The 26,505-nt window shown below is 34.6% G+C and overlaps 1 protein-coding gene across 1 annotated transcript; it reads left to right on the plus strand.

Moving 5' to 3' along the window:
- LOC129228342 (leucine-rich repeat-containing protein 15-like) lies at positions 1 to 26,049 on the plus strand. The gene is made up of 4 exons (XM_054863021.1): positions 1 to 775; positions 19,993 to 20,184; positions 22,743 to 22,872; positions 26,001 to 26,049. The coding sequence occupies exons 1-4, from the start codon at positions 1 to 3 to the stop codon at positions 26,047 to 26,049; spliced, it is 1,146 nt and encodes a 381-aa protein (XP_054718996.1).
- The last annotated feature ends 456 nt before the right edge of the window (positions 26,050 to 26,505 follow it).

Below are 26,505 nucleotides of genomic sequence, written 5' to 3' on the forward strand. Positions count from 1 at the left end.
ATGGATGAGTTGACGGAAAATACGTTTTCCAGCAACACCCGCTTCGTACAAGAACTTCACTTGGATCGTTGCCAGCTCTTGAAATTGCCATCTGAACTTCTAAAACCACTTGCAGCACTGGTCACAGTTGACATTAGCTTTAATAACTTAATAACAATTCCGGAAGGATTTTTCCACAATCAAAGAAACTTAAAACGAGTTTATTTGCTAGGAAATAAAATACAACACCTACAGAATATTTTCTATGGTAATATCCAACTGGAAAAACTAAAACTGTCCTGCAACAAGATATCATCTCTAAAAGACGTATTTCATAACATCACGTCAATACAAAACCTGACCTTGTACCACAATCAAATAAGAAGTCTTAGCCAAGATGACTTCTCCTCTTACACAAAGCTTCGATCAGTGTCCTTTATGCACAATTATATATCTGTAATTGCTAGTAATACCTTTTCAAATCAAAACGCACTGGTGTATCTTTCTTTAGCTTACAACCATTTGGTGGTTCTCAACCACTCTATCCAGAATCTACCACTATTAGAAACATTGGATCTCATGAGCAACAATTTAGTTCAGATAGATGAACATGAAATGAAGAATTTGCCCCAACTTAAGTACTTGAATTTACGTTATAACAAATTAAAAACAGTAAATGGAGCTTTCAGGGACATTCATAGTTTAATTTCCTTAGGGATTAATGGAAATAAATTAAGGACATTGTCAAGAATATCTTTTTCACGGGACTTTAATGTGAAGAGACTTGGTTTAGCATGTAAGCAGTTTTTAAATATATTATTTTAGCAATTAACAAAAGTTTGATGTTTAACAGTTTACATGAAATAATGAATCTCTTTAAACCGAAGATCAACTAAATTCTGCATCACCCAACTGTTTTTTGAAACAATTCTGCATTTTCCTTACATTATGACCTATTCTGTTGTGCCTGGTTCATCTTTAATTTTAATTGATATAAATATTTCTGATGATAAGAATAAACATTTACTAATAGTAAAAATTTTAATATTTTGATAAAATTTCATAAAGTTGGGAAGTTGTTTATGAATTAACCCAAAATTACTGATTTGCTCTTAACCATATGTTTAAGTTTAGAGGAGGCTTTTTTTAGCAAAAGAAAAAGCAGCTTTCGAAACACAAATAGCTTTTTCGTGCTTCCCTTTGAAATCTTTTTTTTTTTCAGGAAAACATTTGGTTAATAATTTTCAAATATAAAATTTTGTTCAAATTGAACTTTCTGCATTGTGATCTATGCGCGGGACATATGTGGCCCACGTGGCCATCGGGCCACGATTCATGTGGCCCGATGCTCTGTTCAATGTTACGAATCTATGTTCTGGTATCTTCCAAAACAACGAATCATCTTCGTTCAGTATTAAGAACGATTGTTGCAAATTTGGAGCCTATTGGTCAGAAATTGGTTTATAAAATACGAAAGGAAACTAAATAAAGCAAGCAGGCAGGATGATAACAATTCCTGTTTGCAGTTTTCCTCCCTTTTCCGTGTTTTTGCATGCTATCTAGGAAAAAAAAATCAAATATATTTAAATATTATATATATTGTCGCCCATGAGATTTATCTTAATTTGATGCTAGACCCTCGAGAAAACGAACTGACGTGTGCATCACATGACTTCCTTTTACTCCAATTTAATGTCATTTTCCCGTTATTTGCAATTTTAATGTGATTCAATTATTTGCTCTCTAAATATTACCAACAGTGGACAAATTAAAACCAAATTTTTTAAAAAAAATCGCCAAATTTGTCGCCAAGTTGGGGAAAAACCTTGGTGACCAAAAGACTGGCGATATATCGCCAAGTGCCCAACAAATTATAAAACAACTTGAGTTTACATCGAAATTAACAATGATTCCCCCTCCCCAAAAAGGGGCAAAAGACCCCCTTAGGGACATCCGAATGCAACCGAAAGGGAAGGTGCACAACTAGACCCAACTAGGAGTCTACGTACCAAATTTCAACTTTCTAGGACATACCGTTTTTGAGCTATGCGAGATACATACACACATACGCACATACATATGTACATACGGACGTCACAAGAAAATTCGTTGTAATTAACTCGGGGGTGGTCAAAATGGATGTTTTGGGTGTTTGTATGTTCCTAGGCATATATTCATGTGTGATCGGGTCGGAAAAACTTAACATTCAGTCTGGGGTGAGAAAAATGGAAATTAAGGCCGATTTTTGAGTGAAATTTTTTCCGCGAATACAATACTTCCTTTTTTTGTAAAAGGAAGTAAAAAAAAATGTTGCGCACCACTGCTCTAAGCAATATTATAAATGAAGGACATCGTGTGGAGTTGTGTAACATAATCGAGAGTTTTTAAACATTTTCAAAAACTATTTTTTATGTTTTGAAATTGCACTACTTTTGCTAAAATATTTTATTTCGCATCCATTTCTAATGTTGCTAACTCAAAGCAATGCTAAATAGTAGGAAAACTTTGAAGTGGATTAAAAATTCACTATAATGGACTTAATTAATTATTATTTTTTTAGTTTTGTAAACTATGCAATGCTTTTGATATTTTCATACAGTGGTGGTAAAAAAAATTGCATCACTCGCGCCGCAAAGAGAGGAATATCATCCCGACTGCATTCAATACACAGTCAAGCATCCCGTATCCCAGGTGATTTGGGGATGTATTTCTGATCAAGGAGTTGGTGGGCTTCACTTTGTGCAAGGAACAGTAAACGCTCAGGTGTATATTGGCATTTTGGAGGAGAAATTGCTTCCTACTATCCGGGATCACTTTACTTCAGTTCCAAACGTCATTTTCTAGGATGATTCTGCTCCGTGCCATATAGGACAAAACTGGTAAGTAACAATTTAAAAACCTTTATCCTGCCATTAGACTTAAATCGACATGGGGTTAAATATTTTATTCGTTCTCTAAACTCACACGCAGGTCCAGAAATAGAAAAATGGTCATGGGGTCAGCAGTTTGCCTTGGCCCGGAAACAGCCCCGATCTACATAAACAATTATCGGATTCCTGCTGTTAAATGTTTATTTCAAAAGTTTTGCCGAATTTCACATACATTCAACGTTAATCGGTCGACCAATACTTCTCACATAATCCCATTGTTGTGAAAATGCGAGGGTGATGCAATTTTTTTTACCAGCACTGTACGTTTTATAAAAGCAAATACAATAAGTTGGGCAGTTTAAGATAGAGAGAGTGTGATACAAAGTTACCCTGGTTGATTTTACTTTTATTATGTTTCCAATTAGCCAATAAATGGATCTGTGACTGTCGTCTGTCATGGCTTAGGGATTGGATAGTTCAACGGAACTCATCCACTTATTGGGCATCAACGATGCGTTGCACATTTCCTATGAGGTATCGTGGCAAAATATTAAGCAATATGTCAAACCAAGACCTCCTTTCGTGGCCGGATGACTGTCCAAACGATTGCGAATGCACTTGCGTTTCTGACGACGACGAGTTTCACGTTAAAGTAGACTGCTCTGGACGGGGACGACAAAAAGTAAGTTTTTTTGTTGTATACTATCTGTATCATAGACTTGCAACACTTACACGCCGCAGGTGTCCATTTTGCAACGTCCCCAATTTAGTTTTATAAAATACAATGAGAAAAACCTGAAACCCTGTTGCAAATAATAATAAATTGCACACGCACTGAAAATCGGGGTCCGACTTTGGAGTTTTGGGACATTAAGTCCGACACATTTGCAGGCGTCACCTTGAACTGTAGTTCATGAAAATTGTGTACATTTACAATCCCATTTCCTTGCATATGCATGCAGGCCCGTGTTCAGATTTTCATAAAGGGAGGGGTTTTAATCTTACCAGTGGGGGGGGGGAGAATTCAACCCCCTTACAGCTTTTAGTTTTACGACAAATTGCCGATCCCAGTATGGCGTTTATTCACATGTAAGGACTGCTGTATTCTTGAAGGATACCTCTAGCTGTACAAGTTACCAAAGTATTCCTTCGTTTCACAGATTCGCTTTAATCAAACTTTGCTTGCTTCTTTTTAATTAAATCTGTTTACTATGTAGTATATTGCAATGAGTATTAAAAACTCTTCACAAATTCTTTTATAATGTAGAATGTATATCAGGTTGTTATGTTCTGAAACAATGCTTAATAAACTAAACAAAAAAGAGCTCTTTGCAGATGCAAATTACATAGCCAAGCACAATCACTAATGCATCTTCATAGATGTAACATATGCCAAATTCACCATAAGCTCCTTACAATAAGCAATATTCTTTCTTTGCATTCGTAGATCATTCAGCGGTTCGTCCGCCATACTTTTTCCGAAATATTACATCAGTTTGTAAGGCTTTAGCAGTTGTAAATCGCAAAAAAACTTCAGAGAGAAAATTAAAATAAAATAAAAACGCTGAACGCAAACTTTCTGATTAAAGTAAATTTAAGTCAAATATACATTTTCTTCATTTTGCTTATTTTTTCCTCCAAGGGAGGGGTTTAACCCCTAAAACCCTCCCCATGGACACGGCGCTGTATGCATGGCTATAAAGCTGCAGTACCCAAATGTAAACGTCTGGTACTCAACCTTTATTTCAATTATGCTACATACACATGTCAGCAATTTCTCACGGGCAGCAACCTAATGAAAATTAATTTAGTTTACACGCATTTTTTTTATTAATGTCGCTGGATTGATTAAGCAAACAGTGCTTTCCTTATCCTCGGACCGTAAGAGCCTATTGCGAAATTTGGCCTTTCTGAAGATGCTATAAAATTGATAGTTAACTTATGGATAACAGCTTTAATGATGATGGAATGTAAAAATAGATTTCCTTTCTCAACTATTTCCTGTTTGTATTAAATTTGTACTCTTGAATTTGCAACTTATTCTTTATCTGAGAAAAACAAAAAATTACTATTTGAACACTAAAATATTTTTTTGCAATCAATTTGAATATTTGACAGTATTTATTGCTTTTCCAGTTGAAGGAATGTTTTTCAAATGGGTTGTAAGCCATGTATAAGTTTAAGTATATATTTTTTTAAGTTTTCCTCTTGACTTGAACAAGAAGTACAAAACCAAAAGTAATTTTTAGAAATATTCTTTATAAAAGAAAAAAAAAACAGGAATTCAAAAAAAAATTAAGGTTAAGGTACAAACGGATACCACGATTCCTTCTCAGTTTATCAAGTCACCCCGAAATTTAGGCTGAAGTGGCAAAGATCTATTAGCTTCGATCAATCGGTTGTGAAAGAAAAGGATGCCGAAGCACTTCCTTATTAATTCGGTGACTCATAGTTCGGGGGTGAGTCTTCCAGGTCTTCTTCACGTAACTAATATGTGTACCATTGACTCCATGATCTTTACTAAAAGAGTTGCTGCTAAATGTTTAATTAAAATACAAAACTAAGTTACTGCTTTTAAACCAGGGCTAAGACAGAACCACGAATTATATACCGACAACCTGGTAATACCATCCACAGACTGTAGTTTCGCCCTTGTTGTGGACTCATGACTATGGGAAAGGCAACAACCGAGCTATAGGAAAATGTCATCTCTTTGAAGCTGAGAGTGCCAACAAACTGGTTGCTAGAGTAAATTTTGTTTTTCAGCGAAAGTCCGCAACTACGGTGCGGTTTAACCCGTAAATTGCTGGCAATTAGCTTGGGTCTTAAGCAGTCTGGTGTGCTAAATTTAATTAGTCTACAGTTTGTTTGCACTCTCAGCTTCACTGTGAGGACATCTGGCTCTATCCCGGCTACTTTCTATTCCAGGCTGATGACTCCATAACAAGGATGAAACTGCAGTCTCTGAATGTGATACCCGGGCTGTCTGCATTTTGTATTATGTATAATATACTGTTTTTGCGTAGCTCAGTAGTTCGCGACCTGTCGGGGGTCTTTTCATCCATGAGCTCACTTATTTTTGAAATTGGAAAAGGGGTTCTCTTGTAAACCCGAAATAAATGTCTGCAGTAATTTGAAATTTTGTGCAATCATACGTTGTTATTTCTTAATTTACTTTTTTGCACAAAGATATTTATTCAGCTTTAGATTGTTCAGAGTTCTGACAAGGAATGACAAGTTACAAAAGAAATCAGCTAAAATTCAGGAGATTCCTCATAAGACCTCGGTTGAACCATACGGGAGTATTTCATCATTCATCGCCAGGTTTATGAATTTTCATTTTTTTTTTAATTGAAAGAGTCAGTGCTTTTAATTATCCCATATTCTAATTTAAAATAATAATAATAATGATGATTCCATGAAAAAAAAGTTCTTCTGTTTTCGAAAAGTACTTCAATGATCTCAGTTAAGTATTTTCCTTCTAATACCTATTTCATCGTGTTAGAAAAATAGAAAAATAATTTTAAAAGGTACTTTTATGTATTTATATCAACTGTTTAGTTAAAGAGTAATTGATTAAAATTGTTTTATTACATACATTATTCTTCAGATTATCTCGTTACGATGGTTATTTCAAATGTGTCTAATTGGTGCAAAAAAGATTGCAGTGCTTAAGGGAAAAGTATCTTCACCTTCCTTTCTATATATAGGTCCCAGCAAAACTTCCGATCCGTACAAGAGAACTTTATTTACAAGACAATTTCTTGACCAATCCCCTGAACTTCGACGAGGGCATCTTTGGCGAACTCGTGTCTTTGGACCTGGAAAGGAATTTTTTACAAATTTTAGACTTTTACTTGCCTGAGAATCTCACCGTGTTGAAATTGGCTTCAAACAACCTTACCCGATTCTTCAACTCCAAACCGTCCGAGAATATTCAAATTTGGAGTTTGTCAGACAATCCATGGATTTGCGACTGTGAAACACGGGATTTCAAAAAGTGGATGATATCAGAAAAGAACAAGGTAAGATCGTTTCAAATTCAGTTTGAGATATAGCTTCAATATAGTCCTCAGGTTGGAAGGAGTTCCTTTTTTTTTCTTGCGACTTTTTTCGGTGATAACTCACCATGTGTATTTGTTGTCATGTGTTTTGGTTGTCCTTTACAGCTTCCACTGCGATTCAATGCCTAGGTTTTTTTTTTTTTTAAGTTTTTGCTGTCAAAAAACGTCGCGAACCTGAGGATTATACTAAAGCTATTCTCAGTTTTATTTATGTCTACAGAATTAAATAATTTCATCTTGTAAACATTTTTTTGGAAACTGAGGTTTAAACTTGTCCTGGCAATATTTTTTGCTTTTTTGACCTTGATCATTAAACTGCAAAACAAACTAATAGCAAATGCATAAGCAATATATCAACAACCCCGTCAAGACGTTCAGAAACTGCTGTTCCGTCTTTGGTCTGGACTCATCAGCCTGAAGCGATCAACCACCCTGAGGCAGATGTCCTCTCCTTGAAGTTGATGTTACCTTCAAATTGAAAGATCAAATTAATTTACCAAACCAACGAGCATCCGTTTGCAAACAATGGTGCAGTTCAACTTGAAAATTGAAAGCAAATGCCTAGGTAACATGCATTAAGTTTAGGCTAGCCAGATTTCTGAAATGTTCAACTAGGACACCGATCCCCCCCCCCCGTCGTGAGTATTCAAAAGGGAACACACCCCTGGCTAATTTTTAGCGTGTTTTACAGGGAAGTTCACTATCAATGCAATGAATAATTGGTTACTAATTATCAGCCTAAAACAGAGGTTATAATAAATGACTCAAGCGGATAAATTTAAACATTTTATTTCTTATATGTTAAAATTTAGTAACAAGTTTAATTAGTAAGAAGAAATACTGATGCTTTGAATGAGAAATAAAAACTTGAACAATATTTACATTTATCTTCCATTACTAGGACTTTTTTCAGAAAGTGTTTTTGGTTTTAATCTTGTTGTAAAAGTTCTCACAAGCTGATTCAATAATTATTTTACAACTCCATGTTTCAAATGACAAAGTAATTATCCTAAATAACATTTCACAGTTGATTATTTTTAGACTTTTTTGATCATGTGTAATCAAATTTACCTTCACCGGATGTGAAGTAAACAGGTCGGGAAACCGGGGTTTTGCTTGAAGACCGAAACTGTCTCGGTCAAACCGAGACGTCTGGCAAGCCTAAGTAAGTTACAATCCATAAGCCAAGGCAAAGGCAGAACTTTTAGCAATATACCAATGGTTTTTTCGGTCATGACATACAGCACTGTAAAAACAATTCAAAAACGTTCCTGGAAAATAATGGGCAACTGATGTGCCCAATTTCTGCCAGTAACATATCTTGCAAAAACCAGGAACGTTTTCCGCGAAAATTCAGTAACCTTCCTGAAATTATCCTGGAAGCTTCCTGAAAAATTCAGAAATTTTCCAGCTTAAAAGCCAGTCGCGTCTCTGGAATATTAGAGTCAACTAAGGAAGGTATAATATAATTGCGTGGCACCTTCCTGATATATCAAGGAAGTTCCAAAAACAGTATTGCAAACATGGTCAAAGCCAAGACAGAACTTCTTAGTACCATCAAGAATTTTACTCGCCTGTATTTCACGCAGAGCTACGTAGTTCATTAACTTCTTCGCTCCCTATGGAAGCTCTATCAGTCTGGACGGGCTGCAATCGAACTGAAGCCAATACACTTTATAAATACGCTCAGTTAAACATTAAACTAAGAGCTAAAAAAATTTCAGAAAATGTAAAGTCTGCATTCGTGCAACGTGTAGCAATTCAGGAATTTTTTTGACAATGATACTTGATTATTCCAGGAAATGAATAGAAACCATTGAAACCCCGAAACGTAACACGGATATACTCAGTAACGTTTCGGAATTTTTTTACAGGAAGGGGCAGCAGTTTCGTCCTGTTTGCGGACTCATCCGACTAGAATTGTCAACGAGCTGAATGTAGATGTCTTCTTTTTGAGGCTGAGGTTACCTTCCAACTGGTAGATAGAATTGGATACTGACTATTCCATGCTAATAAGTCCACAACAAGGACAAAACTGCACTTTCTGTGTATCAAGACCGGGCTGTTGGTATATTGCTTGTAGTTCTGCCTTAGCCTTGGCCTATGGGCGATAACTTATTGAATAATAGCAAGTGTTTTCTATTCAGTGGCAAGATTGCGCGGAAGCTTCTTTTGAAAACGAATTATTAATTCATATTTTTGAAATTTACTGCAATAATTTTTTAAACTTTTTTGCCGAATTAAGGAGAAAAATGCATTTTAATATTCTTACTGGCATTCGTTGCCCTGCGTAACGGGTTATGTACATGTTCTCGCATAACTAATGATGACATGAACTTTCGGATGTTCTATTAGGTTTCTTCATTGAAATATCTTTTATGGGATGGCACAATGGCACTTTCCATCTCCAAAACCTCCAAAGACTTGAAGTCCTCATTAGCGTTTATAAGCTCATAGCATTACCACCTGAGACTTTTGCTGCCCCTTTTCACTTAAGAGGGTAGCACCTGAGCTAGTACATTGTGCATTAAACTAAGAATTTAATTTAGCCGAAAGCATCCAAGCCAAGCTCATGTGCAAAGGATCTTTATTATGCTGCATAATCAAATCATACGACATGCACGCTGGTTAATTGCCTTAATTATTCACCATCTTGATGTCCGCAAACGTACGCATAAAAGGCCAGCGCCTTACCACTACGCCACCCTCTTGGCTTTATGCTAGGTCTCAAGTTCATCATATTTTCCTCGAACTCCTTTAAATATTGCTTGACAAGAACCTTACAATTCACTTTTTTGCGAGGAAACTCGAAGTTCGTCCTTATGCGATGGTCCTTGCGTATCATCTTTTACTGCATAGGCAGAATAAAGTTTAAATCACACACACACACACACACACACACACATATATATATATATATATATATATATATATATATATATATATATACACGAAAAATAATGACGAGAAAAAGGAAAATACAAGCGGAAAATTAATAGAAAAAGACGAAAAGTTGAATCCAGAGATCAGAAGCCGTGGAGGATACAATAAATATGGTCAAAAGACCAAAAACGTTTAGCAACAAACTAAAAAGAGAGTAATTAAGCTCCAGTCTATGCAATACAGAGTAACATTTGACTAAACGCACCACATGTTAAACTATAAACAAGAACTTAAACCTAAAATTAAAAGCAGAGGCGTTCGCCTCGACTAATTAGGAAAAACGAGTTCCAATAATTAGCCTCCCGCAGGACAGTACCTACCAATAACTTAAATTAATCGGAAATGTTTAAAGGGTACCTCAAATAGCATGAAATTATTGAATTTTCACCGAAAAAAAAAAGTTTTTTTCATCATTTTTTCAAATAAAAAAAAAGTATCAGTTTTACATTTTTGATGACCTTATTTCTTGTTACAAGTGTTTTTTTACTTAAACTGCTTTCTCCTGTGCCCTAGTATACCAGTCTGATTCCGGTCGGGACTGCCGCGAAAGTAACGGAGAGCAGCGACCACGTTCCGGCCCAGGCCTTTTCTTTTCAGCACGATAAAGCTTTTTCGCCAGCACGACATTTCATGGTGCTGCAATCATTTCAGAAACAATGTCACAAAAGTTTCTCTGTTAGTTTTTAGTTGAGTTTTTTTTTCTTTTTTTTTTGTAAGAACACATAAATTTATGAGTGTTTTTTAAAATTGATTAGTTAATATAAGTTTTATGAACTTTGTTAAAATGCAGTGTTTTCCATAACATGGCATTTGCTTTTGTTAACTGAATGTGAGAAAACACTTGATATTTCCCTTTTCTGTTATGAAAGGTAATATATATATATTTATGAAATAAATCCGTGATTATTTTCATATGATTAGGTAAACTTAATTTTTAACTCCATTATTATTAAATGTGCATCGTTTTTTACTTTCTAACCAAGTATAACATTGCCTTTATCATTAATTTTTATTTGAGAGTGGTTTCTGTGGTAAATCTTTTTTTACTAAATGTCCATCTTTCACTCGTATCACTTGTATTATTTCACTTGTTTTATATATATATATATATATATATATATATATATATATATATATATATATATATATATATATATATATATATATATATATATATATATATATATATATATATATATATATATATATATATATATATTAGGGCGGCCCTTAACTATAGCATTTTTCCAAAGTTAAAATTTCATTGCTCGCACCCTCTTATATTGTTCCGATAAATAACAACTAGTATGTTGTGGCCATCACGAAACTTTCTTCTATATTTTTCTTTTTTTTTTTCTGATCCCTCCCCATGCTTGACGAGGAAGCAATATTCCCAATGAAAACAAAATTACACATGCAAAAACTTGACGACCATCCCAATGTCTGAATTATTGCAAAAGCAAAGCAAAGAGCGAAAATTGAAAGTTATTTTAAAAGCCTTGCTTGAATTAATTACAAATATTTTATTTGTTAACAAAAATAAGATGGCAACAGTTAAAAATTTTAAATCATTGAGATAATATTTCCGATCATTTCCATGCAATTAAAATCACGAGAAAGACGCAGACGACAATCTATTACGATTTATCTTTCTTATTGTTGCATTAATAAAAATATTTTTTATTCGCAAAAAAAAAATCAACACCTCTTGGAGCGATCGGCGTCAAAATTGAACCAAAGCCTGTTTACATATGGATTCACATATATTCCAAATTTCAACCAGAACGTAGCATTACTTCTTGAGATAGGGCACTCAAAATGGAAAAAAAGAACGGGTGATTGCGCTACCCCCCCTTTTTAGCTGTTGACACAAAAATAAAATCAGTTCTTATACCCACTAAGGGCTACTTGCCGATAAATTTTTCTTTCATTCCGTTCATTATTTCTTGAGATACAGCAGTCACAATTGACGACAAAAAACGTTCTATAGCTCAACCCCCGTTTGAGTTATTGACACCAAAATTGAATCAGCACCTGTTCCTGTTAATACCAACATATGGACCAAATTTTGTTTGATTCCGCCAGTTACTTCCTGAGGAATAGCAAGCATGCGTAACTCGAAAAACGTCCCATTGCTCCACCCCCCTTGGAGGAATTCGCGCCAAAAACTAATGGACACAAGTTCACATAGGGGCACATATGTGTACTAAATTTCGTTCGATTTCATGCGGTAGTTTTTGTTGTAGAGCGGCCACAAAAAACTGGTCACACACAGACGTGACACACATACATACACACACACATACATACATACACACACACATACACACACACACACAGACAGACAGACATGTTCCAAAAATGGTCGAAATGGACTCAGCACACCTCAAAACGTTCGAATCCGTCAAAATTCGAAATTCGAAAATTTGCACGAATCCAATACTTTCTTCTATATATTAGATATAGAAGAAAGTAAAAAAACAGGCTGCACAAACTATCCCTTCATTTGGACAATTTCTAGGGGTGCCTCAAATGTCTTAAAACTCAACCAGTCCTAGAAATTTAGTAAAATTTTTTACAAGATTACATTTTTCTTCAATAAATCAACAATTTCTTGAGAATAAATACAAATTATTGTGTCAAATAATTTCTATAGAATCAAAACAAAGTTTGAACAAGCGAATGTTGAACATTATTTTTTTCCGTAGGTGAGCATTTAGTAACAGTAGGACAGTTTTCAGGGTCTTTAGCAACAATGCGTAAAACCAATTTTTTCTCACTTTCTTCTTTTGTGAGAATATTATATAGTGTTCCTGAATTTATTTTACACTTCTTTTTGCAGTATCAATCACAACAATTATTTTTTCAGGTTTTCCAATTCCTCTGATACAACCAAAGTCATCTTTCCAAGTTGAAGGGTCTTTGTCACCTATGTTTCTTGCTGTTGTATCTGGCCAAACTGCTCAAATTTTGATAAACAGCCAGGATTTTTTCTTCTCCTGATGATGTTGGGATTTCAGGAACTCCCAATAATTGCTCCATGCCATGAAAAGTTATTATAGTTTCCAAGCTATTGATCCTCTCAACTTCTGTGAATGCTGGGAGCAATTTTCCATCCCAGTGTAACACTAATTCTTGGCAATCGTTAAGGTTGCATTTTTTTAGAACTTTTTCATGTCTCTCTTCTCTAAATATTTTTCGAAGGCACTGAAGACATGATCGATTTATAATTAGATCCTCAGCATCATGCGCACACGCTTCTGCAGCATTGACCAATATGTAAATTTCATGTCTATTAGTGATACTTCAGAAGAACGAGGAGTAAAAACTGCAATACGCCTCATGTTTCTTTTCGTACTTGTAATGTGACTGATGTGTTAGTTGCTGGTGTTTGCTTATCAGTGACAGTCAAAACCATCATAGCTTGGGTTGCTTGAAACTAAGTCATAAGTTATTTATACGATGAATTGTCTTTTCTTTTCTTCACAAGTTCTTTTCTTTTCGGATAACTTCTTTATTTTCCCATCAATTTTTTTCTCCCCCTTTTGTGCTATTTTTTCAGCATCAATCATGGAGCACGGGAGTCCTTTTTGCTCTGAAGAACTAGGAATTTCCTATCCTCTTCATTTTTGATGTCTTTCAAAGGATCTACATGCACAATGTTGAAGAGATTGCCCATAATTTCAAATCTCACTCCTCAAAAAGATCTCTTCTCCCTATTTTTAGCAGGAGTTCTGGAAAAAAAATTCTATAACTGTTTTGATGTTTCATGAACTTTAGACTAATTTATCAATTCAGTGGTCTGTTCTCTTTGTAGAAATTTGTGCATTTTGATTTAAAAAAAAAACAGAAATTTCTTGAATATCTAACGCAGCACTTTTTTTTTGTTCATACTTACAACTTTAAATTGTAAAAAAAAAGATGCTTAAAACTTGACGATAAAAATTTGATGATAGATTTCCTCTATAATATGTTTGGAAATATATATATATATATATATATCTATATATATAAAAATCTCGTGTCACGATGTTTGTTCGGGGTAAACTCTGAAACTACTGAGCCGATTTTTATCAAATTTCATAAGTTTCTGTAATCTGGTCCAACTTAAAAGATAGGGTGGCTTTTATAATTTTTTATTGGAAATAAAATGTTTATTATGTATTAGTAGTGTGTGTTAATTGTTTGGTTCTTTAAATTCTAAATAGATGGCGCTGTAAGTTAATTCATCCTCAAAAGTTGTATTCTTAAGTTAATTAAAATTTACAAATAATGCTATGTCACGGATATTCATGGTTATCAACAATATCGCCGGAGAAAGGGGGAGTATTAAGGGTACACTTTTCAATGTAAATGTCAAATTCTACAAATCAAGTTGAAATTGATAAGCAGCGGGAAGTTCCATTCTCACCACTGCTTTTAAAAACGTATGAGTCTCATATAAATGTCGATTTTTGCAATTCCGTGAGGTCAACAAAATACTTTGTCAAGTACGTTTTTAATGGTTCTTATTAGGTCGCAGTAGAGGTACGAGAAATTAACGTTATAACGCAATGAGTAGACATAAAAACAGCAACGAAGCTATCTGGCTTCCCCATGTACGAAAGAGACCCATCTGTACAGCATCTTACAATACATCTTGAAAACGGTCAACGAATATATTTTTCCGAAGATATTTTCAACGAAAAGCACTTGAATCACCAAAAACAACAATGATTTTTTTTTACACTGTCTAAAACCTAATGTGTTTGGCCCGATTCTCAAAAATAAAATTATTTACCAATGTTCCACGCTATTTTATACGCACCGTAAAAAATCCCAAAATGTCACTGATTTTTTCCGTGGAACATGTTGGGATTTCACAGGTCATCAACAATTTTATTGGGAAATGAAGTATCTTCGTCAAAAAGTTTCCTGAATTGCTACAAACGCCATGAATGCAGACTTCTCACTGTTCCGAAAAATATTTTAGCTCCCAGTTTAAAGATTAAGTGAGAGCATTTATTAAATGTATCGGCTTCAAGTCAATTACGTTCCGTTTGCAATGACTAAAAGCTCCCAGAGGGAGTGAATGAGCCTTTGGACTCCGTAGCGTTGCAAGAATCGCATGCGAGCTAGACCTAGGATACTTAAATACAAGTACGTTTCGCCATGCTTGCGATATTATTGGTGGAGCTTAATTGAAAGTAGAGATGTGTCAAGCTTTTGTATTAAACTTACTTAAGATTTTCTCTGAAGGTCCAGCGGCCCGACGGGCTTTTAGCCAGGGAGATAACTGAATGCTTCAAAAAGGTTCCCGGATAATATAAGGAAGGTTAATGAATTTTAGTGAAGAACTGACTTCACTACTGTCGTCGTGGTCCGTCCAGATTGAAGTAACTCCCAATGAGAGGAAGTGAGTCTCTGGATTCCGTAACTTTCCAAGAGTAACAAGCAAGTGGAATACTTTGCGCATGCTTGCAAGTTTATCTTAGCTGTGGCCATGGTAGCGAAAATGCATTTGGTACTTTCTTGGTGAGTCGAAAAATGTGCCAAGCTATTATTTTTAATCTTACTTCGGTTCTCTCTAAAGGTTTCAGAGAAATGATTGTCTCGAGTCGGAGAGGTTTCGGAATTCTTAGGAAAGACTTCAGGATAATTTTAGGAAGGTTTCTCACTTTTAGTGGGATACGTTACTGTCAGAAATTGCGCGTATTCGATGCCCATTATTTTTCAAGACGTTTCTTAATTGTTTTTACAGTGTTGAATAAAATCAAAAAAAAAAAAAAATCATTCATGCCAAGCAAACAAAGAACACAACATTCATCAATCTCGGGCATAATGAAAAATTAAAGTCTAGACATTGGGATCAAAACTCCATCTATAACAAAACTGTGCAGCCAAAACAAAGAGAATGTTGTTTTTGCTTTTGTTTTCCTTAAACATTCCCTAACAGACGAAAATATTTGCAAACCCTTAATTGTCGATTATTTAAAACATATCACGATGCATTTCACGAATTGTAATTATTGGTAGAACACAATCATTCGGAATTGCATTTTCTAATGCAGGTTTTGCATAACGAGAAAGAGTATTCGTCAACGGTTTAACATAATTTTGACGACGTAATATCCAATACAATTATCATTTCTGTGGGGAAGCTACATAAATTTTATGCTTGAAGATGTACTCCATAGGGTTAAACAAACACACCGATGTTCAAATCAAGATTTTACACCCAAGATGTATAATGAAGCTTTAGTGTTAATTGAAGATTTATGCATTTCAGTTTCAAATTTGTTGTTTAGTCATTATGGGGTGATATCGCGTGATTGATTGGTTAGTGTTGACTTAGTTAACACTGATTTACAACGAGAAAAAACAGTGCAACAACGCTGTCTTAGCTACAATTATTGTGAATAATGAGCCATTACTGAAAGCTGAAAAAAAAATATAATTAGATTGTGTTGACCGTTGATGCTGAACAAGGCTATACAGTTGTCAATAAAACAAAGCAGCAAACATTCCAACTGAATTTTTAAATTCTCTGGATATACCAGGAATGCTACTAGCTGGTTTCCTGTTGAAAATTGTTTCACCAATTATTCTTTTTCACAACCCCACCTACATTATGCAACGGTACCCGTTTCTTCATCAAAATTTCAACAATTTTGACGGAAAAGTTTAAAGGAGAAATTTTTGTGTTGCAAGTAATCCATTTATAGCATCATAATTTTCAAACACATTTCGAAGGCTTCAATTTCCGATTTGTTTAGCTTTTGAAGAGACCATACATAGATCTCAAAACCAAATAATGTCTACTTTCGGTTTGGACTTGAAACATACATTTTTCTCTCATGGGCAACTACAGGGTGTCCTGAAAAAGACTGTTTTCAAAAATTCATAACAATAAAATGGTTAATGATAAAAAGATAACTTTTGCAGAAAATTCATGTGATGGGCCGCAAGTTTAATCCCGCTAAGTTCCAAAATTTAGTTCAAGAATTTTCCAGTAGATGGCGCAGCAGATGTAAGACCGTGAATCAAAGAAAGACAGAAAATTACATTATAGTTTTTTGAAAAATAATTTTAATAAATAAAATTTCGCAACAATATTTTCAAAATGCCTGCCACAGGCTGCAACCACATGTCGTAATTGGAGGAAAAATCGGTGAATTCAAATCATTATTTTTAGACTTAGAGGCTTACTATCTGCATCGCCATCTATTGAAAAACTTTTGAACTAAACATTAGAGCTCTGGTGGGACGAAACTTACGGCCCATCACATGAATTTTCTGCAAAAATTATTTTTTTTTATCATTAACCATTTTCCTGTTATAAATTTTTGAAAACATACAGACTTTTTCAGGACACCCTTTATCTATTGCCTACTCTTGATTGGGAAAGTCATCATACCTATTCGTGTTAGCAAAAGACAAATAATAGAAACAATGGATTGAAGTCAATGTTATCTACCTCATTTATAAAATTTCATTTTTATATGATTTTAATTTAGTTAATGTATTTTGAAAAAATGTTGTTTATTACAAACTATAGGGAAATCTGAGATGAATAAAATGTAGCGTACATTCTAAAAGTTTATGTTGGTTTACGCTAATTTTCTACATTCCGATATTTTACAATCAGTTTCGATATTTACTATCACTTTCAAGTTATTTTGCTTTTATTTTTGATTGAAGTCATACTTGCAAAATTTACTAAGCGTAGGTATAGTGCTTTTACCATTGAAAATTTAGTTAATACTTGCTAAAGTGAATAAGTACTTAATTCAGCCTAACACAGCATTGTCAATCTCATATGTTTTAAAATTGGGTATAATATCTTAAGCTTTACTAAAAATATTAATTAGATTCTATCAAAATATTGAGCAAAATAATATTTTAATCTAACTATTTCTCGCCACAGCAACGCGTGGCTGGGTCAGCTAGTATATATATATATATAACCCAGAAGATCAATATAAAAATCACTTCCTAATTTGCGTAAAGAGCTACTGGAAGATGTTAGAGCAAAGGTGGATCATCTCAAAAGTCAGCAAAAGTAACCAGCAGCACAAACCACTCGTCAGTATGGTCCATATATATATAGTTTTGCTGGCAGTTGTAATGGTTAAATATAAGTTAGATTAACTTTAAACTAACAACTCATAGCTAAAATATTCTGAAATAATTAAATAATTTTTCCTCCGATTGGAAATGAAATACAAGACTACACATTTCAAGTCATAAAAAGTCTACCTTTGTGCTAAAAAATTTTCCTCTTTCATCACAAATTTAAAAGAAGTTTCCTCAAAAAGATTTTTTTCTCTAGATTCTTGATGTCAACGAAACTCGGTGTAGTTTTGAAACGGAAAATGAAGGCCTCAGAGGTCAAATCATCGTGTTCCTACATGAAGCACAACTTTGTCCAACATCAGTCAGTTTAGTCATAGTAGTGACCGTTGGATTTCTAAGTAAGTGCCTGAAATGGGGGGGAGGGGACAGAACACTCATTCGTATTCAAAAATTATTAGCACTACGGGCACGTGTAAAGTTTTTTTTTTTTTTTTTTTTTTCAGAAATAATGCACTCTACATAATTAAGTTTCTTCATTGTTGTTAAGGGGCCGTCTTCATATTAAAATCTGCATCAACTTTCAAGTTTCCTACTCGAACCATACTTTTTTATCACTTATTTGTGGTCAGCATCATCATTTAACTTTGTATGCCAAATTTTGTTTTATTTGCTCCAACCGTTGCTTCACAACTAAAATGAGAAAAAAAACATCTCGTAGTGTTAAAAAGATTTTTGATACTTTTGCGTATAATACCTAAACCACTTTGGATACGGCAAAGATTGTTTTTTTTATATATCAAAGTATAAATTAATCTAACAATAAAAACGTCATTTCCGATATCAAAGATGAAATTTTGATTTATTTTTATGGATTATGAAATTACCATTCGAAAACAATGTGATCTGGACCAAATATTCATTTTTATAGAAAAACAATCTAGATGAGTTTTTTTACGAATATACAAAATTTTAGCTTAAAATATTTCATAGATTTTAAGTTGAGTTTCAATTCGAGAATTCAACCAGTATTATTCAATTATATATACTGAAATTAATTTCTGGAAGCAACTGGGGAGCTAAACGCAAAACACTGAGAACTACGTACATTTTTACGGAGCTCCGTAGGAGCACGCCTTCCGATATTTTGCGCTTTGAGGCTGATTTACTACCCTTACAGGAAAAGAAGTATCCTTGAAATATCTCTTAAAATCTCATGAAAAATATTTCTCCAAATAGTTTTTTTTTTTTTTTTTTAATATTTTCTCTTTGTCAGGTTTTTTTTTTTTCCAATCGGATGATCTTTATTCGAAATTGTTTTAACTCTTAACTTTGAGTATACGGTACTTATGTGCAGTTTCTCTTTCAGTTATAAACCTTCTAAACTGAATGTACTTCAGTGAACTCATTAGCATATGTTTCTCATTTCGATTTTAGTATGAATAAAAAACCTTAAATAATAGACGAAATGCATGCGAAATTGCAACTTTTAAAAACACGGATTAATATAGACTATCTGCACTACTTGAATTCAAAAACTAATTTCCCAAAGCGAAACTCAGTTATAATTTGTTTAAATAATTTTTGAAGCATAAACATTTGGTGACTCTAAATGATTTGCAATGTCCAAGGTTAATTGAATGCTATACACCTTATCCTCTGCAGTCTTTCATGTAAACTTTTGGCGGTTTTAATGATCGTGATTTTTTCTCTCTCACGTGTTTCCATCCCTCAGCATTCTGCGCGAAGGCTTTTTTTTGTCATTTTTTTTATTGAAAATGCAGTTCAATCGGTTAATGTTTTTAGGTTTATAAGAATTAAACAGTACGAAACATAAACTGATAGCGAATACAAACTATTGGCTTAAAAAAATAGTAGAAATACATATATATGCATAATTTATAGCCTATGTCACTCAGTAAGAATGCACCTTTCATGTAGTGAAAGAATTTTTCAAATAGTTGCAATAGTTGCGGAGATTACCTCGAACATACAAAAATACAAATTTTCGCTCTCTCTCTGCTTATAATATTAGTACATAGATAGATAATCCCCCTAACTCACAATTCCATTTATTTCTCCAGTGATTGTTCTGTCTATTACGTCCACCATCTTGCTGCATTTCAAGTACCGGTACCACTTGAAAGTATGGCTTTACTCCAGAGGGTTGACGTGGCTCAAGAAAGCTGAAGACCAAGACTTCGGTAAACTCCACGACGCGTACATTTCTGCAGCAGAGGAAGACTTGCATTTGATTGTCAGATATTTGATACCAGGTAAGGAGTAGACTTGTAGTCGGCCGGATTTAACAGAGCCAAACATTTTCAAGTGAATACACGTAAACTTGGACATTTCCGAAATCACTTTGAACATATGCACAAAGGAGATATTTTTTTACACTTGCACTTCATCAATGGAATTTAAAATCTTGACTTTTATGTTTTATATACTCAAATGAAAGGAAACATTAAGTATCATTAGATGAAGTGTCAACTTTCTAAAAAGTTTTCTTGTACTTAAAAAGTAATTTGTACGAGTTGCTTGCGTGACCGTACGATCGCACCCGCAATACCCGCAAATCATTATTTTTCAAGTACAAAATTTGTTATCATGACATATCATAGTTCCTTTTAATAGAACATATTACATTTAAAAGGCAAAGATGAAGACTTCGGAAGTTAGGTGCAAAAATATACGTAAAACTTTCATATCAGTACTAATTGATGTGCGTTTAATTGGGTCTGCGGTTTTTTTTAGATAAACAGTATATTGCGCTCTAGATTATATGTGGAAATTAATAAATTAAAAAACTTTATGTATAATAAAGTAAAATTTTAAAAATAGGATAAAATCAAAGACTAGATTGCCTCTTCGTTTACAAGGTAGAAACCAGCTGCTAACATGAAGAGAAATCTAGTAAGCGGAGTAAGGGGGGGGGGGGGGGTCTATATCAAAAGACCGTGATTAAATTGAAAAACTAACGTAAATAAAGCACTAATTCCCAAGAATAACGTTGGTTTTTTTTTTTTTTTTTTTCATTTTAACCATATTGTAGCTAAAAGCCTATCTGCTTATTTTTAGTCTACTTTCCCAGTAAAAGTCAGAGAAAGAAGAAAAAAGCATGAGAGAAGGCTTAGTGCATCTTAAAAATATCGTGAAAAACAAAAAAAAAAAGTCAAAAATAAACAAAATAATTAAATAAATATCAAAAAATAAAAAAAAATGGAAAGTAGGGTATTGAGATGGGGGAAAATGTCTATTATTCTGTCTGTCTGCCGGTCTGTCTGTCTGTCTGCAACTAATAACGTTTGAGTGAATAGTACGATTCGAACAAAAAAAAATTGATCGAAAGACCTCGGCGAGGACAACTCATTCCCATATTTCATTTTTTGATTTGAACAATTTTTCGTTCCAATTTGAACAGTTCAAAACAACTTAACATTAGTACCTACGGGGAAATTCAAAGCAAAAATAAATCTTGAACTCAGAGGCGAAGTGACTTCAAACAAACTTTAATTCGCAACTCCAGAGCTCGAATACGCTACCTTGCGGTGGTTAACAAAACTAAGGAAAAAGGTAAAATATTCCATTCCACGTGTTTTCTTTGGGGCAAATTACAGGCTTTAGACAGTTTATGGTGCAATGTAATTTCAGAAGAATAGAAGAGAAAACTTTTCACAACACGATGAAAAATTACTGTCATAGACAAACGTCAAAGCAAGTGATAAGTTACGGCATTTGTTTGTTTTACCTTTTTCATCCGCCATTAGACAGTGGCTGCAGCGCCCCCTATAGTTTGTTGGAGTTGCGAAAAGAAAAAGTTTTTGATGAAGAACATGTAACGAAAATATCTTTTTTAATTTAAACAATTTTCCGTTCAATTTTGAACAGTTTAAATCTCTTTACATTAGCGCCTACGGAGAAACTAAAAGTCAATATAGATTCTGAACTTAAAGGTGGATTTACTTCAAAAAAATTTTGCAGAAAATATCTCTTGACGACCTATTCTCGGCTCCTACTGAGCTAAGTTATCTCTTACCAAACTACATTCCTGCCAAGCTTGTTGGTTGCAGCTCAATTTATTCTTGACGCATAAATTTTTTTGCGACAAAGTGTATTTCAACTTTTGAACACAGTTCAGTTTGCGCGACTTAATCACGCCCAATGATTCTGATTTTGAGCTGCAAGTTTAAGTTTCAGTCCGAACATTAAAACACATTTAATCAGATTCAAAAATAGCGGTAAACAAATAGTTGTTCGTTGCTCCAAAGTCTAAAACGCCCCTCTATCGGCATTTTTCAAACAACATGTTCAAAATTTCTTTTTAGAAAACACTGATAAAAAGAGAGTTTTAGTGAAAATCACAAATGTATCGACCAATTTTTCTGTTTTTTAAGATCATTTTAAATTTTGGACCTTAAACTTTAATGGCGCCTCTCTCCTTCGGAAGACGTTTGGGACCCTTATTTTTACCCATTATATTGTTTGTCTTGATATGTACTATCACCTCTTAAAGATTTGCCCATGATTTCAGAAACACCCTGTATAATAAAAAAAATATGACTCTTTTTTAAAGTCGCAGTTTACAGTGTTCCTGCAAATTTTAAAACATTACTTTTAGCAACATATTTTGAGTGAGTGGGAAAAATGAATACCATTTCAGGATTCGGTGCTAAAAAATACACACGAATTTTTTTAATTATTCGCGACAAACGCAAATGATAACGTGACAGAATTCAAATTTTGCTGGTTAGTATGATCATTACGACTAGACTATTGTTTGCATGGTCTTTGTTTGGAAAGCAACAATAATTACTTTCTGTTTCATTTTCAGAACTTGAAGAGAAGGATCCCTATTACTCATTGTATGTCCCAGGTAGAGATATGTTAGGTGGAGAATTCGAAATCGATAAACAGATGGAAGAAGTCAAAAAGAGCAAAAGGGTTATTATTTTGCTCTCAGAGTATGTATTGATGAATGAATCTTCTCTGATTTGGCATCTTAAGCCATAATTTCTTAAGTCATTAGATCTCTCGCCGAGATCAAAATACTCTCTCCTTACGCGAAATACACCGCCAGCTCAGTCATTTCCAGCCGAGGACTGCAGTTTCGTGCTAATTAGCACTCATCAGCTCGGCGTAGGAAAATGACTGAGCTGGAGATGGAAAACCTCTTAAGGAAGCCAAAAGTGCGAAACAAACTGGTAGCTAATATAGAATTAGCTGACCAGACGAGTGACTGAAGCAATGGTTCGGTTCAACTCGAAGATTGAACGCAAGGCAAGGTATATTCAGTTAATTGGCGGTAATTTACTGAATATACCTTGCCTTGCGTCTCTGATTTGATAATCTTAATAATGTAGAGTCTTTCATTCTCCTCAATGGTATTTTAAAATTGCATTTTTTTTAAATAATTTTACGGAAAAAATATTTTGTCACTTTTATTCCAATTGTTATAAACAGGGTTGCCGAGACCAAAAATGAAAAAAAAAAATGACATAGGTCAATTTTTTTCACAGGCCCCCCTTCTACACATTTCACCATTAGGATATTTTATCCTCTGCACGAGTTCAATTCCGAGCCGGGCCCCTATACTCCAACTAAGCTGACATGACCTCACGTCAGCCCTTGTTGTAATTTGCATTTTAGAGCAATTGTGAATTGTCATTTATAAATAAAAGCGTCAAAAAAACCAAAAGTGTTATAACTTTTTACAACCGCTACAGTTTCCATGTTTTTTTGCTTTTTTTTAAAAGTTATTCATTTATTTTTTATTACGCCACTAAAAATACATTGCCAGCCCCAAGGCCCAACTAACTAAAAGTGAGGCTCTAGGCCCACATTAATTTAGACTATGCATTAGCCTGAAGACTATGCAGTATTTGATTTACATTTTTAAAGCACGAATGCACTTTTAGAGGCCTCTTTGTCTAATCACACAACTATGTATAAATCACTTATGTGCATTTATAAATCCCCTTTGGGCCCCCCCATAATCATGACCAAGGAAATTCATTACTGGCAGTATGATTAAAAATTTCCCTTTAAAGAAGTTTTTTCCAATTAATAAGTGATAATTTTTTTTAAATACATGTATTTTTCATATCGTAGCAATGATATGCATAATTCTTTGAAAATTTTGGGGTCCCATAGGAACATGGGGTCCCAGGCCTAGGTCTAGTCAGCCTGTGTGGTAATCAGGCCCTAGCAGCCTCATTTCAGAAATTCCCCCTCCCACCCCCCTCTTGGTGACGGCCCTGCCTCCCTCCACCCTCAAGCTGTAGCCCATGCGTAAAGAGGAGCTGAGGCTGCGTTTTGCGAATTTGCGTTATTCTAAACACATGCGCGCAAAATTTACATTTTGCTGTTAGTAGACAGGCCCGAAATACTTTGCTGTTAGTAGACAGGTCCGAAATACTTTGCTGACAGGCCCGAAATACTTTGCTGTTAGTAGACAGGCCCAAAATAGTTTGCTGTTGGTTGATCTGCCCGAAGCATGACCGGCCCACCGGGCAAATGCCCGCCGGCTATATCCACTACTGTCTTCTAGCTGTTCTTAAGATACAGAGATTATACAGAGCTCTTAAAAGGAGACGACATTAATGAGGCTTAAAGTGTATCTGCACGCGTTCCACTAGGGTATCACAGGAAGAGTTTGACGAAAGTCACCGTCAAATACGAAGGTGACACCTCTCATAATTTGTCAAAACCTTTTTTGGACTTTTAGGATTCTATCTAGGCCTTCTATTTCCGAACGGTGTCACGCCAAACATTCGTCCTGTATTATGAGACGCCCTCTTCAAGAAGCTCTTCCAAAAGCACGTTTTTTCTTATGGAACATACGGAGTCTTTCTGGAGGAGACATTCAAAGTAGTTTAAGTATGGAATGGTCAGTTTTTCCACCGCTAAGTAAAGCCCCAGCAAATCCGTAAAAATAAACACAAAAGCCAGTCTGCCTGCTGAACGATTTCTGGCTAGTGTTAAATGTTTTAGGTTTTTCCAGGTCCACCGGGTGTGCCAATTAACATTAACTGTCGTTCCTGGCTCTCAATTGTGTCATAGTCGAGTCGCTGATCAGGTACTAAATTGGGTACTTGATAAGAAACGTACTCATTCAGTAGGCATTCAGAAGAATCATGAACCAATTTTGTTCTTATATAATCTTTTTTTGTTGATTCCCTTTGGCCCCTATTGAGTTTTTGCTTCATTGAGAAATTTTGTCTTTTCTTTAAATTAAACTTTGGTTTATATCGTTTGACATTGACTGACAATCATAGTTTTCTGTTGACGGTCTCCTAGCAATACATCGTCACAGGGTTCTTTTTTCAAATATTTGTCACAGAACAATGGGATTTAAAAGTGTGCAATTACTCTTTGACATAGGAATTTTCTATACTGAATTTACTTAAATGAATTCATTAGCAGATGTTTTTCATTTCAATTTTAGTACGAATAGAAAACCTTAAAGAATAGCTTGAAATGCATGCAAAATTACAGCTGTTAGAAACGGGGAGTCAGATCGTCTGACTGTACCACTTGAATTAATACCTTATTGAATCTCAGTTATAATTCGTTTCAGTAAATGTTAAAGCTTAAACATTCTGTGACTCTGATGGGTTCGCAGTGTCAAAGGCTATAGCATGCTATGTATCTTATCCCCAGAAGTCTCAAATACATGCAAAGCCTTTGGCAGTTTTGAGTTGTAATACTTCCTTAGCGATTTTTTTCCTTTCACATGTTTCCGTTCCTCCGCATCCAGTTCGAGGAGAACCTTTAACTCATCTGTCATTACGAATGTTGGACAAATTTGCATGTATAACACAGTGGCGGATTTACTAGGGGGCGGTGGGGGCGACCGTCCCCTCCGTGACCGTCATTTTCTAAAACCAATAATATAGAATTGAAGGAATTACTAGCAATCGTTACAAATTTCAATCAAGTACATTCCACAAATTCGCTTAGTTAGTGTATAGTCGAGAATGGACAGCGTTACCCACTTTTTAATTTGAACCTAAGCTCACCCTCCCCCCTTTTTTGAACTTTAATAATTTTTATATTTCTATACGTGTCTACCAACCTTTTTCTTCCATAGACTACAGTATGCTGGTATGATAATACATTGCTATGACTTAAAACAGTAGTTCCAACCGTGGGGGTGATTAAAGCCCTGGATCCTTCTCTTAAGTGGCGACACACTTTGATCCATGCACTGCGCGCAGCTTTCGACTGCGATTGGAGGCGGGCAGTCACGTGGGTTCAGTCCGCCATTTTGTGTCGTTGCCTGTGTGATTTCACTGTGCGGAATATTAGATATTTTCTCTTTTGCTATTCGTATTTTTCATCAAACGCTATCTTTAATGTGAAGATGCCTTGGTGTAGTGCATTAAGATGTTCTAACAGTTCAAAATTACTATATCGAAGTACATTGAAAGAATATTTATGTATTTTAAATGTTTTCATCAATACTGCTGCGCAATTTCAGATACTTTATGAAACTCTTGTTGAAATTGTAATATTTTTTACTTTTCATGAAACTGTCGGATGGTTTGTTAATTTTCATGGGATAATAAGGACATTCACTAAAATTATCATAAATA

The sequence above is a fragment of the Uloborus diversus genome, chromosome 8 (genome assembly GCF_026930045.1).
Source record: "Uloborus diversus isolate 005 chromosome 8, Udiv.v.3.1, whole genome shotgun sequence".
Classification (NCBI taxonomy): domain Eukaryota; kingdom Metazoa; phylum Arthropoda; class Arachnida; order Araneae; family Uloboridae; genus Uloborus; species Uloborus diversus.

Coding starts and splice junctions, on each gene's coding strand:
- LOC129228342 (XM_054863021.1), top strand. CDS start 1: ATGGATGAGTTGACGGAAAATACGTTTTCCAGCAACACCCGCTTCGTA. Junction 776..19,992: donor GAAGAGACTTGGTTTAGCAT/GTAAGCAGTTTT, acceptor TTATTTCTCCAG/TGATTGTTCTGTCTATTACG. Junction 22,873..26,000: donor GTTATTATTTTGCTCTCAGA/GTATGTATTGAT, acceptor TTTCTTCCATAG/ACTACAGTATGCTGGTATGA.